Here is a 13,812-nt window from a genome sequence, read left to right as displayed (position 1 = left end):
AAATGGGCCACCAGCTTCAAAAACTGAAGAAAGGTTGGCTATGTTATGTTTGTTGCAGGGTAACTAGATAACCTGGTGTAGAGTTTATTGAGTGGATTATTTTTTAACTTTCTGTCATTTTTTTAAATTAAGGTTAGTGAGCTGACTCATTTTGAATTGTTTTATAATTCTTGACTCAGACAACACAATCAATACAACATATTTTGATGATTTAAAAAAAAATAATTTGTTTTCATGTATAGAATTTTGACCATCCTCATCTTCTATCAAACTCCTCCTTTGTGAAAACATGGAGAACATGTTTGGACACTTCCTCCCCAAACACAATTACTGTGCAAGACTTGCTGCACAGCCTAATATTCAGTATAGCCCTTTATCCATATTATCTCAGACTGTTTTGATACAAAATTGGGTTCAAAACTAACAGGCATTTTGGAGGAATTTGGGGGTATGAAAATTAACAAGTTTTCTGACAAGAAATAAAGAGGAACCATGAACTGAAAACAAAGAAATTGATGACACCTGCTGAACCTCCAGAAATCAGTGGTCTCTATGTTTACCAGCTCCAAAGCTGCTTCTAACAGCAGAGTATAAATGGAGCCAGAGTACAAACACAGCCAGATCACACTAATCAGTAATGGCGTTACATGTCCAAAGCCTGGACATAAACCACAACCTTATCCTGGGAAACAGCAGAAGGGATGCAGAAAGGAGCATTTCAGTGCTCAGACAAAACAGGTTGCATCACCTAAGTGTTCATACTACTACAAATACCAGTTTCTTCGTCATACCTCCACCTCCTTCATAGTCTGAGCAGTTCTAAAAAAGTCACTGGGTACCAATACTCTAAAAATAGAGGGTCAAAATCCAGAAGATTATACATATTCCTGAGGTCCAAGCCCCTCTCTGGTTTGCTAACATAACACTATCCACAGCGCTTATTGTTCTAAACCAGCTCCCATCACACATGTCCTCACCATCAGCTTTTCCAAGCGCTCCAACAGGTGACTTCCTTTGTCTTCTACCCAGATTTGTGTTCAAGTACCCAGATTTGCAATTCAAAACATTCTGTGAGGTCAGTGTGCAAATTAAAACAATAAATAATTTGCTAAGGATCTTTTAAAATTACTCATTCCCCAATGAACTCTTGGACTTGGCTCTGGTGGAAACCGTAGGCTTCAGTACACAACTACCACCTCCCTACCCCGTGACATTGCTGTTGTTGAAACCCCCAGAAATGGAGGAGACAGTAGAGATAGGTCTACATTGCACAAGGTGTTCCTAAGCTAGCAAACTCCTGGGCCATATCATGACTCCTGTAATATACCTTACCGACTCAACACCTAGAGTAGCACAGTTGTTTCTCTTCACGCTTGATAGGCTTAGCAAGCCAGCAAACTGAAGCAGTTACACACCTCTCACAAGATCACCGAGTGTCTCTCAGTGACACCATTTCTCACCATTATTTGTTTTTCCACGATTACTCTGCGCTGTGTCAGTATGGTTTCTCTGAGCTCAGCTGGTAGATGGACCCAAGTTGACAAATTAAAAGGAAGGAAAATGCTAACAAAAATTTGGCCAAGCAAAAACTGTGAAGAACATGATGTAGTTACACACTAAAACCACCGTTAGGAGCATACCTTCCTCATTTTTCCCATTGGGTGCCTGAGGGTCTACAGCCATCCCCAGCTTACTTAGCCACCTGTGTTTGAAACAGAGGGAATATAGAGTTAGGGATACTTGCATGCTGTTCAAACAGAGTTTTGTCCCTTTCAGATGTGTTCTACATTACTACATTAATTTTCATTATCCTGAAGACTAAATATCAAAGTTTCCTTCTATTTCTTAGAGCATCCTCTAGAAATGCACCAGTTATCTGAATATTCCCCATGGTGAGCAGGACTAGTTGCCTGGAACATCTTTCCCTGATCCTGTAAAAAAGTACTACTGATGACCAAGGAGTTGATTTGTGGAAGCTAAAGGAGAAGTTTGTGTGCTATAACACAATGTCAGTGGTTTAGTCCTGCTGTTGAGGTGTCATCTTTCACCTGAAATGAGGCAAAAGGCACAGGGGCCAGAGAAGATGATGTCAGCTGCCCTGGGTAAAGCTATTGTAGCACAGTCTAAGAATCTAAGCCACTTAAAACTGGACTTTCTGACCATTGAGACTTAAAGAAAGCAGTATGTAATGTACTTTTGTTTTTACTAAGTCCCACTTCCTGTGTTGCTTTAAGATAGTGACAGGTCTTTTTCATTCCTCTTCCTAGGTGGTTGCATTTTTCTAGCACTAGAAACAATCCCTGGATATACTTTCTGTATATTGTGTTTGCCTGTAGGTCATAGAATCATAGAATGCTTTGGGTTGGAAGGGATCTTAAAGATCATTGAGTTCCACCCCCCCTGCAATGGGCAGGGACACCTCCCACTAGAGCAGGTTGCTCAAAGCCCCATCCAGCCTGGCCTTGAACACCTCCAGGGATGAGGCATCCACAGCTTCTCTGGGCAACCTGTTCCAGTGCCTCACCACCCTCACAGTAAAGAATTTCTTTCTGGTATCTGATCTAAATCTCCCCTCTTTCAGTTTAAAACCATAACCCCTCATCCTATTGCTCCACTCCCTGATAAAGAATCCCTCCCCATCGCTCCTGAAGGCCCCTTCAGGTACTGGAAGGCTTCTATAAGGTCTCCCTGAAGCCTTCTCTTCTCCAGGCTGAACAACCCCAACTCTCTCAACCTGTCCTCATAGGAGAGGTGCTCCATCCCTCTGATCATTTTCATGGCCCTCCTCTGGACCCATTCCAACAGGTCTTTGTCCTTCCTGTGTTGAGGACTCCAAAGCTGGACACAGTACTCCAGGTGGGGTCTCACCAGAGCAGAGCAGAGGGGCAGAATCACCTCTCTCGACCTGCTGGCCTTGGATTTAAGAAATTAACAACTGAAAAAGCTCAAGCCTTTCAGATCAAAACTCAAGGCCTAAACAGGGAATCTATGAAGGGCAGGAATTATGATTCATAACTCTGAAAGAACATTGTGTCTGATCTTGATTCTACTGAAGCAATGGGAAATTTGCTAGTAAGATCAGTGTCAAAGTAACAGGATTTTTAGACTTGCAGTATGAGCAATAGAGCCACATAACAATTCAAGAAAACAAAGTGTCATTTCTATAAGAGTGAATTATTGATTTTCTTCTAACAGCTACTTGTAACAGAATGGTTTTTAAATGAAAAAAAGATATAAACACAAGTAAAGGCTTGCTAAAAATACAAGACTTCATTTTAACCACAGGTTCAGACAGATCACCAGTGACCATGTGCAACAGGCCAGGTAAATGCACGCAGATAGCCCAGCACGTGTTTACTTTTCATGTATGCGTGACAATGGCAAATACATGCTAAATTCATGAAGCAAATGACTGCGTTAATAAATCCACTGTTGATTTAATAAATATATGCGCATGAAGAGTTATGAAAGGTCATGATCTGTCAAGCATTTATGCACACCAGTAACTCGACACACGCAAATGCCCCAGTGAGTTCAGTGGAACCACTCACATGCATATGTATTTGTGGGACTGCAGCCAAGAGAACAGATGTCTTTTAGTCTGTTTTGACATATGCGTGAGTATGCGTGTACTTCATGTATTAAATGCATGTATTTTATACTTTGCCAAGGGAAACATCATCAGTTACAACAGTGAGGAATTAGTATTAGTGTAGTATAGCGCGAGCTGCTCTAACACTAAGCTACCTAGCTTTAAGCCAAAATTAAATTTACTCAAGAAGTGGAGTTTGAAGAAAATCATTCTGGGGGCAAAAGAGTTAGGACACCTGCATAGATTTCAATCACTCACTCACATGAGACTAAACATTTCAAAAGTGTCATTAAGACACTGAGAATTTCCAGCTGGGCTCCAAACTGGCTGTTAGCATTCACTAATGTCCTCCATTAGCTCTAATTTTCTTTTTCCTTCTCCCCACATCCTTCCCTCTCTTCTCTCTCAGCCAGGGTTACAATGTCTACAGAAATATTCCTGTCCAGCAGTCCCTCATTCTCAGGCATCCTCAGCCCATCTACCCCAAGCTCCAGTAGGAAACGCAGGGATACAGAAATGTCTGGTTATCATCTCCCCACCAGTATGCTCTGTGTTGCTCCAAGTTGCAAAAGGCAACACACTCTTTCCATCTATATTTACCTGCCTGCATCTATAGATTACAGATTTATGAATATATATTTTTGTACACTATTGTAGTATCATACAACTTTGTGTCTATTGCCCTTTTGGAATATCACACACATTCTCTTAACCCCTATCCTTTTCTGTTGTGGTAAGTATGTATGAGATTTCCTGTTTATAGAGGGAAAGAACAGTCAATGCCCTATGAAGAATCTCACAAAGGTCACCAGCAGAACTGTCATTAAAATCCTGACCTGCCTATCATAGGAACTCTCTTCCCATTTAAATTGCACTGCTTTGTATCTGGTATTTAGCCATTTAATGCAGTAGCACTGTGAACAGACTGCAATCTGAAGAAAAAAAACAAAACAAAACAAAAAAAAAAAACCCAAAGAAGATATGAGATGTATCTAAATGAGCCAAAACTGGATCAACAGCAAGTATTATCTATTTCAGATACCTCAGTTGTTTCTAAAATGGCAGTTTCGTATGCATTTTTACTTCTTGCTTTGGAAACAGCATAAATTAATTGTTGTTCTTATGGACAATTTTGGAAAGAAAATTTCTGATCTGTCATGAGGATCATTTAACTGCATCATAGTTTAGCAGTGAAGTAAATGCTTACTTACGTTAAAGCAACAGCCCTTTCTGTCCCCTTAACCCCCCTTGTTAACTGATATGTTACTCTGAAAGCAGACAATATTATATCTCAGTCCTAGACCAGCTCTGGGACAAAACTACGTTAAGTTTTTCTCTCTTTCCTTTCTTTCCTCACTTCTCCTAAGGTGATGAACTTGCTATCAAATCTTTGTACCTCTCTAATGGAAAGAGATTTATACCAGAATATACTGGGAAGATTAGTATCAAAATGAGGCTAATAATGCAATTCTGATTTCGACTGTCATTGGTCAACAAATATTTGTATTTGTTCTTCTCTACAATATTTTCCTTCTCTACAATGACCAGAAAACAAAATAGACTCAGTAATTCCCTGAATAACATTGTCAACAACCGCTTGACAGTGAGAGAATGAACTTTCAAAGGGTGTTCTCAGGCGTGAGACAGGATGAAACATGGCCAGTCGCTCCTACTTACGTGTTCATTTCCAGAACATTTTCTGCCGCAAAATAAAATGTCTTGATCTGTGGGTGGCTGATCTTAATAGCACTGTAAGAAAAGAAAAATAGAAGAGATATGAAGAAAACTAGTTTACATAAGAAAAGAAAAAATAGCTGAATGAATTATTTAAAATATTTATTCACTCCACTATATTAATCCAGATCAGCTTATCCATCCACATAGCTCTTTCCTTAAAACTCTAGGCGATTTTTAGCTCATTTCCTAGGCCACACATTATTCAGAGGGTATAAACTACAGGACCTAAGAAGGAAATAATGAAGAATAAAATAAAGACCTTCGTTATGCCATTACATAATGCAGTTGTGTGCCCACACCTCAAATACTGCATGCAGCTTTGCTTCCCCCAGCTCAGATAACCTGGAAAATGTTCAGAGAGAACACCAGGGGTGATCCAAGGTATGGAACAGCTTCCAAGAGTGATTAATCAGGCTAAGTCCCCACAGCATGGAAAACTGGTGGTTGAGAGAAGGGAGATACAATACAATAAAATCACAAGCAGCATGCAGCAGGTAAATAGGGACTGATTTCTCACTGTGTTTTCCAGGACAAGTTTTAGGAGGCATCAAGGAGGCAACAAGGGGGCAGGTTTGAAACAAACAAAATGGAGGTAGTCCATGGACATACAAATAGTTAACCTATTGATCTCAGCCTCAGACTATGCTTTAGTTGAATAGCCATCAGTAAGACTTGTCAGAGGTGTTCATTTTGCTAAAACATAATCTTCGATCCTGAGACTGTGTGGCTTCCCTCTTTTGTTCCTCGTTAGGTGAATGACTCTGTCCCGTGGAAGCACGTGCTATTTGACTGGGCTTCAGCAGCCCTGGTCACTCCTCAAAGTTCTCCCAACTTACTCCACCCTAAATAAGTGATGACCATGTGTTTTCCTCCCAGTCATAGAGAGCCAACAGCTGCAGAAGTGAAGGGCAACGTTTTCTCGTCGTCCTGTACTATGTGACTCAACCTTTCCTCTGAGAAAACAAAACGGAGCTCCCTATATTCAAAATAGCTGTCCTCTTTCTTTGGAGGAGTCAAGCCCACAGTCAGTCTCAGGAACACCTACAGCTAATGTCTGCATGAGACCAGGACAGAGAAACCAAGGCTTTCTCTTGAGGGACAGAATAAAAACCGTGCTGAGCTTTATAAATCTGAACAGGAGCAACATCCCTCCAAACCTTTGAGGTATACTCAGAAGCAGCTGGAAGTCAGTGCTGCATATGGAGTTTGGAGGGAATATTTCAAAATCTGTACCCTGCTAAACAAAGTTGCACCACAGCAGCCTAAAGCATAGTCCTGAGTCGGAGGGAAGCAGCATTACTTGCACCACTGTTGACCTCTCCACCTAAGAGAAGGTATTTAAGATAGAATACAACTTACTTGTAATCAGTAAACAAAGAGAAGAAAAAAAAAAAAAAAAACACAAAAAACTTGACATACTGATCTACTTTTGGATTTGTAGTTTTAACAGAGCACATCTGGCAGAGAATTTTCAAAAATATTTTTGCAATATGGTTTTCTTTCAGTAGCTCAATTAACATCTCATTATTTATACAACACAGAAGAGCTCCCCACAGCTTCATTGTCAGGCACTACTGAGATTCAATTCCTTGCAATGTTGTAAAAATCATGCAAAACTGCGGGCAAGAGATACACTTACTGCTTTTTTTTGCATTCAATTGCTCGGTCCACACTGAAGTCTGGAAGTCTGATGAATCCTTCTGCTTTTTCAGCCTACAATAAAAAAAAAAAAAAATTTAAAGTCACCACATTGACCAAATGGCAAACTACCACACTTCAATACTCAACAATATTTAACATGCGAGTGCTTGTTTTTTGACAGCTTTTTATAGCCTGAAAATATATGCTTATCACCATGGGGACAGATTAACAACCAATGTTTTGGCTCGTATTTGTGAACAAGAAATATTCCTATACCAACTACTATTTGTGCAAGTCCTGGATGCTAGAAAGCCACCACTCCTGTCTGTTCAAGCAGCAGTGTGTGAGCACAGGATTTGTTGTATGCTTCCGAATAGCAAAACGTCTGAAGGAAGGCAGCTCCTCAACTTCTAGAATAGTGCTGAGGTAGATTCCCCGTCCTCCTTGCCTTGAAGCATCTGTATCCGAGCACCCTTACCTAAGACTCATGGTTAAGTCCTAAGTCTAGTGCAGAATCTGAAATTCTCAAGGGCAAAATTTAGGTTTTGATCAAACCAGGTCTAAAAACAGCATGAAGGTGGTGGAACCTGATTCCTTTGCAGCCATCCTTTGTAGCAATCACATAACTTCTTTTGATGAAGAGACCAACTGCACTTTCTGCATAGATCACAGAAAACGGACCTGCTGAACCTCAGTTTTAACAACAGAAGCCTCTCAAAAGAGATGGATGACATAAGAGAGGACAAATAAGGGTTATATCATCCATTCAGGTCTGGATTGTACATACAATTTCAAAAGAGCGTTTGTTCCATGATACAGCATGCATGTGTGTTACACAGATGCATAACACCACCACATACAGTGATCTATGTATATTTGAAAAATACATGTCTATAGCAACAGGAATTCAAAAGTGACCCAAAATGATCCTAGGTAGAGATGGAGGAGGGTCTCCCCTGGGTAAGTGTAATGTGGACCATTTCATAGGGTCACTTATATAGTCCTGTACAATGTGGGCTGCTCCCACGCCAAGAGGTGAAAAGGTGCAAGGGGATGCTCCCGTGCAGCTGAGCTCTGTTGTTAAATGCTGTGAACCAGCCTCAGATGGCTTTGGCCACTCAGCTATCACTCCTCCCAGAAATTTGCAGCCGTAATACAGGAGGTATAAAGAGCCAGGCAGGCCTTTACAGTATGCCGTGTAGATGCAGTCACCCCTTTCTAGGTGAGAGAGGGTTTACTGATCATTGGCATCTCTGTTCCGGGTCAGCTAGACTCTGTGTCAGACAGTGGCTCCACCAAAACTGAAGTGACCAGATAGCCTCAAATCTCTGTTCTTGCTGCCTGCCACTGAAACATCTTCCTTTACTATATCTACATTCACCCGATCAGCCGCAGTAAGAAAAGGGCTCCTGCTAAGAGGAGCAATAATGTAGACAAAAGTCTGTAGCACATAATGTCAGGAAAAACTGTACTTTCCAAAATACAGAAAGTGTTCATTCCTGAATCACTTTTTTGCTGCTCCCAGCCCTTATCCCTGGGCACATTAAAATTCTGAAAACGTACACTGACTTAAAGCAGGTAAAATACACACAACAATTACAAAGACAGAGGATAAATGAAGATGACTGACAACATCTCAAGTCACATTATGCATGAATATGAAGAGACTATAAAAAGATGTTCATCGAGACAAGTCTTTGAGCTTTAATGCTTGGAAGTATGAATCTCTGAGAACTGAAATATGGATATAGAATTGATATTTCAGTGGGTGTCTTCCCTGCACCTCTGTGTGTCTGTTCATTGGTACACAATAAATCATGGCATAACCATCATTCCTGCGGTTTACATGTAATAAATATTCATATGAGTTGTTCATATTTTGCATCTTCACCAGTAAATAACTCTGCCTGCTCAATGCCCAAAAAAAAAAAGAAAAAAGAAAAAACAGTGGAAGAGGTTTGGTTTTTTTTTCTTTTTGTTATTTTCTTTCAGTACAGAAGACACAATTATGTTTATCAGTATCTCAGTATATCAAAAACGTTGATTTTGTAACATGACTTCATTTGTACCAAAACACTCTTATTTGCTATTGTGGGGTTTTAACTTTCTCTGATTATATTTGTATCTGTCAAACTTGTTTAGAGCCTGGCTTGGAGATCTTTTCGCCCATCTTTTCCAACCATTCCACAGGTTGGAATTTAGTGAGACTAAACTTATTGAAACAAAATAACAGTTAACTAAAGAAAAAAAGTTACAAGGTTTTTTTTAAATCCTTTTTTTTTAAAAAAAAAAGAAAATATGTATATTTTGATCAATTAGACCTTAATCTAGTATTTCCATCCCAGATTCATAGTACACCAAGTATACAGAGATAAGTGAATGAGTAGGGCTGAGTAAAGGAGGACCTCTATTCATGGCCTGCATTGTACTAAAGATAGAAAATGTACCTGCGTTTCTGTCCAAAAAGAGTGGGCACTTACTAGACCAGGTGCAGTGAAAACACTGAAATTCCTGTTTGGTTCCCAAGACCAGTCTAAGAACACCAGAGACCAACCTCAAAAAAGCAGCTCATGAGGTATCAAAGCCATTATTATGCACATTTCTGGATGAGAAATGTATACAATGCTAGTTTCTCTGCAGTATGAATCAATAAACCCAATTTAAAAAAACAAAAAAGAGATCCAGAAGACCCCATGTGAAGGAATATACCCAGGTACCTTCTCACCCTCACACCAATAAACCCATGGCCTGAGCTAGGTAAGCCATCAGGTGGGTGAGCGGGTGACTACGGTCTGGAATGGGTTGGCTTTACATGTTATGAATGCAATCACAGCTCAGCCACTTTTATCTATTGGCACAGTAGCCATTCGTCTAGGTTGCATCCTACAAATTGCTTAGGGCATTGCACAAGCACTGATGAGGAGATTAGGTCCATGCAATGCCATTAGATAAGTCACTGTCTCTACTGTCAATGTATACAAATATTAGTGCATTCAGATTTTTTATTGGACTAGTGAATTATCAGGGACCCCGTAAGCCAGTGTGGGGACACTCACCTGGCGTGCTCCCACCCATGCGGAGATGGACATACCGAACAAGTATCTAAATTAGAGGAGTACTCTATAAATTGCTCATAAAAATAGGTCTGTAGGCTTTGATTTCAGTAATTTACATTTGCCAGTTTTACAACAAAGAAATCTCCAGACTTCTTATGCAGTATTCGATATGTCCCAGTTGGTAAAGGATTATGTTTAATGCATTCAGGTTTTATATTAATTATGTCAGTGATTTCACATTTGTTCATTTATATGAAAAGTTTAAAGTTTTGTTTTATGTATGAGTGAAAGAAAGGAGGATAATGGTGTCAATTTTTTGTTCTAATGCACTATTGGTACACATCTCAGATGTGCCATCTATATAACAGAAAACAGGGGGTTGATGGGTATGTACCTCCGTAACTAGAAAAAGGGAAAGGAAAAAAGGAAAACAAATCATAACAGTAAAACCTTATGAGTGTTATTACAGTCAGCAAACAGAATTCCAAATAAGCACCAAGAACAGAACATGTGGAAGTCGTCTTTTTGGTCAATCTTGGAATAAAAATGACATTTTAAACACTAAAAGTGTATAGAAGTTCTAAATGTTTTCTTTTCTCTGAAATGTTATCTTTAATATGACTTTTAGCATGATATTATTTAACTCACACATTTCACTCAAACTTCCTTCAGATTTTATTGAAAAGCTGTAAAATATTGCTAAAAAATTCAGATTAAAACAACCTTGATGTGTTTCCTATTTAATCAGGATTTTTAAAAGAGTAAGCTGTTATCTCTTCCAGCTTTTATGCAGGTTAGCCTAATATATAAATCTGCACTTTTTGCTATGCCCAATTGTAGGAAAATAATTTCAATAATAATATCAGTCTCTGCAAATGCTTGGGGCAAAAAAAGAAAGTAACCACTTTTTCACAGAAAAAGCTTTTCACTCAAAAAAAATTCAAGCATATTTGTGAAACATAATGCATGAATCCACTGAAAGAGGTTAATGTCCTTTTTAGCTTGCCTCAATACGTTGTCTAGATTTTGTGCCTTTAAGAGATTTAGTAAATGATTTAATAGACGTTTTTCAATATTTAAAGTGAATGTAATGGTGCAGAAAGGTTTTTAAAAGTAGTGCTGTAAAGCGAAAGTATCTAGTTATTGTGGAACAGCTCCAGTCTGCAATTCAGGGTACCCCTCATGGCTTCATCACAGGGTTTCAGCGCTGCCGCAGAAGACCCTGTGGATGTTGGAGGAGCAGTTGAGTCCTCAAGACTTTTTAGTCTTTTTTTTCCTCTCTGCCAAGTACACCAGTGAGGCAAACTATAGAACTGTGAATAATTTGTGTAAGATATTGGACCAGAGGTCCCCAAAGCCCTCAGCGCCATCAGCCGACATCAATGACTTTTTATCGTTCTTGTAAGCAGCTACTATAACTCAGAGGTGAAAGGTTTCCGTTTTAAAAGACTGCAATTATACAGCTCCTGGCAAAGCTGTTTGGAGTGAGGACCAATTTAAATGCAGTGAATGGGGAAAAAAAAAAAAATCAAAGATAAATAGTGACAGTAGATCACAGCCTGCAACTCTTTCATTTTATATTTATATTTCTTTTCAGCTGAATCCCCATGACAACCGTTGTTAACACATCCTGCAAAACTGTATTTCAGCTCTACTTGAAAAACCAGCCAAGCTATCCTAAAGGCCCACAAGACCTTTAGACCATTTAGTCCTCTGTCCCTTCCAACCAACAATATCCAACAGGCACAACAAGCGCTAGGAGCCAGGAGCCTGGGATTACCCGTGACAATCTTCCCCACCCCATCCCTCTGCCTATGCAGGAGTACTGGTTCCCTCCGGGGTTTCAGTAGGAGAACTAAAACTGCTAAAGGGGCAGGCAGGATCACACACTGTCCTCTTTAAACACTTGCCTTCAAGGCAGGTGCCTGCAGAGAGTGGTACTCAAAAGAGGAAACCAAACGCTAACGAAGAGCAGTTGTCCAAGGAGTCTGGTGTTCCTGAATGTACCCAGAAAGTCTGACTGCTTAGATCCATTTTCTGACATTTTCTGTGTTTCCATTGCAAAAACAAACCTTCTGTGTTTCTTCCTAGTCAAAACAGCTTCCTCTCCCCTACAAAAAAAGTTTGCCTGCCTCATGTGGTATCCATGTTTTATAGAAAGAACAAGCATACATGGGAAGAGTTTTCAGGGGAATCTACCCAAGTCCACTGAGACCACCAGGACTCTAACTTCACCAGTCTCAGTACCTCAGCTAGCAGGTCAAAAGCTAATTTGGATTTGCCATGTGCTCTGGTTTGCTTTCAGTAAAGGAGAAGCTTGACTCCCATGGTGTCCGATCTGCTGTTGCTGGCCTTTTCGGTATTTTATTATTTTTTTCCTCTTTTGAGCTGTGGCTTTCACAACATATTTTATGTTAAATTGAAGGAAATACCATCTGTAAATGTCACCACAAATGTCCTGTGTCACCTCCCCTAATCTGCCTCATGTGAAAGACCCAGAACCAGAGTAGCTTAGCAAATTAGATCAGGGGGACAGAAACATCCAGAGCTTCAGAGGTGCCTGAAGACAGACTTCATTGAGAACACGATGTCAGCTGAGGTTACCTACCCAAATCCAGGACAAAGCACGTTCCTGTTCAAATCCCACCCACTCCCTATTTTCTCCATCTCCATTAGAAAAAAAGGTTAGGTCCAGCACCCCGTTGCTATGCTACAGCTACCAGTGTCTGGTTGACTGCAGTTTCCACACAGCCTCGAACAAAACACACTCGTTTCTCACTAGAACGAAACTGGTCAGGCAGACCTACAGGCAACCAGCGTGCCCCAGTTCCTTTGACCTCAGCCCTGCTCCTCCACCATGACCTTTCACTTCAGCTTCAAAGAAGGCCTATCATGGGAAGCTTGGGGCACAAGAGAAGCAGGGCTCCTCCTCTTTCAACACAACTATGAACTTAAGATTGTCCTCTTGGATGCCCTGTTGGGACCAAGGATTAACTCCACTGAAAGCAGTGGAAGTGCAGGCAGTATTAAAGACAGGTCAGATACAGAAGTAAAAGAAGTATCAAGCAAGCCAGTGAATATGTCACCACTATTTCTGCTTCATCAATCTAGGGGAGAAAATATCTGTGAATATACAACGGGTCTAGTTCACCTCAGATATGACTCTGAGCATGGCTCCCGTCTCATCAATTTAAGTAAACAGATCTTAGCAAAAGACACTTTTTCCACACCCTGTAGTTACTGCCAGTCTGCAAACATTGCCTGAATATACAGTTGTGCAGAGGCTGCACTTTAAGTTGTCCAAAGAAACCTCGGGGTTTTAATGTAAAATAGTGTTTGAGAGTCAGCAGAAGTTGAAAGCAAAGAGGTGCTACTAGCTAGGCTGTTTACATGATAGACTGTGATAGGTGAGAAGTCAGGGCTGACATAAGCCAACAGTATTTTGAAGCTGTATAAGCTCTTCAGAGCATATGAAATAAATCAGAATGAGGATACCACCCATTCTTCAGACTTGTTCATTTTTGGGGCAGTCAGTGACAGCTGGAAAGCAGGTATCACCCAAATGACTAATGCTGTCCAGGAGCACTGGGATCAGCATGACCATGGCTTCTCTGGCTCCTGAGAGCAGAATTTAGCCAGGCTACAACAACTAAAGGAAGTGGAGGACTTTGCACCTCCCCACCACCACCCTTGTCTTCTTGGAAGGCAAACTTTACCTAATCTTGCCTTGTTTTATTTCCTCCCATCTTTATTACTCCTCAGAATAATTCCTTTCTGACAATTCCC

The 13,812-nt window shown here is 40.3% G+C and overlaps 1 protein-coding gene across 1 annotated transcript in view; it reads right to left on the bottom strand.

The window, feature by feature from the left end:
* IPCEF1 (interaction protein for cytohesin exchange factors 1) overlaps positions 1 to 13,812 on the bottom strand; it is a 41,795-nt gene that overhangs the window by 20,692 nt on the left and 7,291 nt on the right. Inside the window, exons 4-6 of the mRNA XM_074144636.1 lie at positions 6,969 to 7,042; positions 5,270 to 5,341; positions 1,641 to 1,702 (exon numbers count right to left, since the gene is read on the bottom strand). Coding sequence (XP_074000737.1) covers positions 1,641 to 1,702; positions 5,270 to 5,341; positions 6,969 to 7,042 — 208 coding nt within the window. The remainder of the gene's footprint in view (positions 1 to 1,640; positions 1,703 to 5,269; positions 5,342 to 6,968; positions 7,043 to 13,812) is intronic.

This window comes from Numenius arquata, chromosome 2 (genome assembly GCF_964106895.1).
Source record: "Numenius arquata chromosome 2, bNumArq3.hap1.1, whole genome shotgun sequence".
Lineage (NCBI taxonomy): Eukaryota > Metazoa > Chordata > Aves > Charadriiformes > Scolopacidae > Numenius > Numenius arquata.
This window is presented reverse-complemented; position numbering and strand designations above follow the sequence as displayed.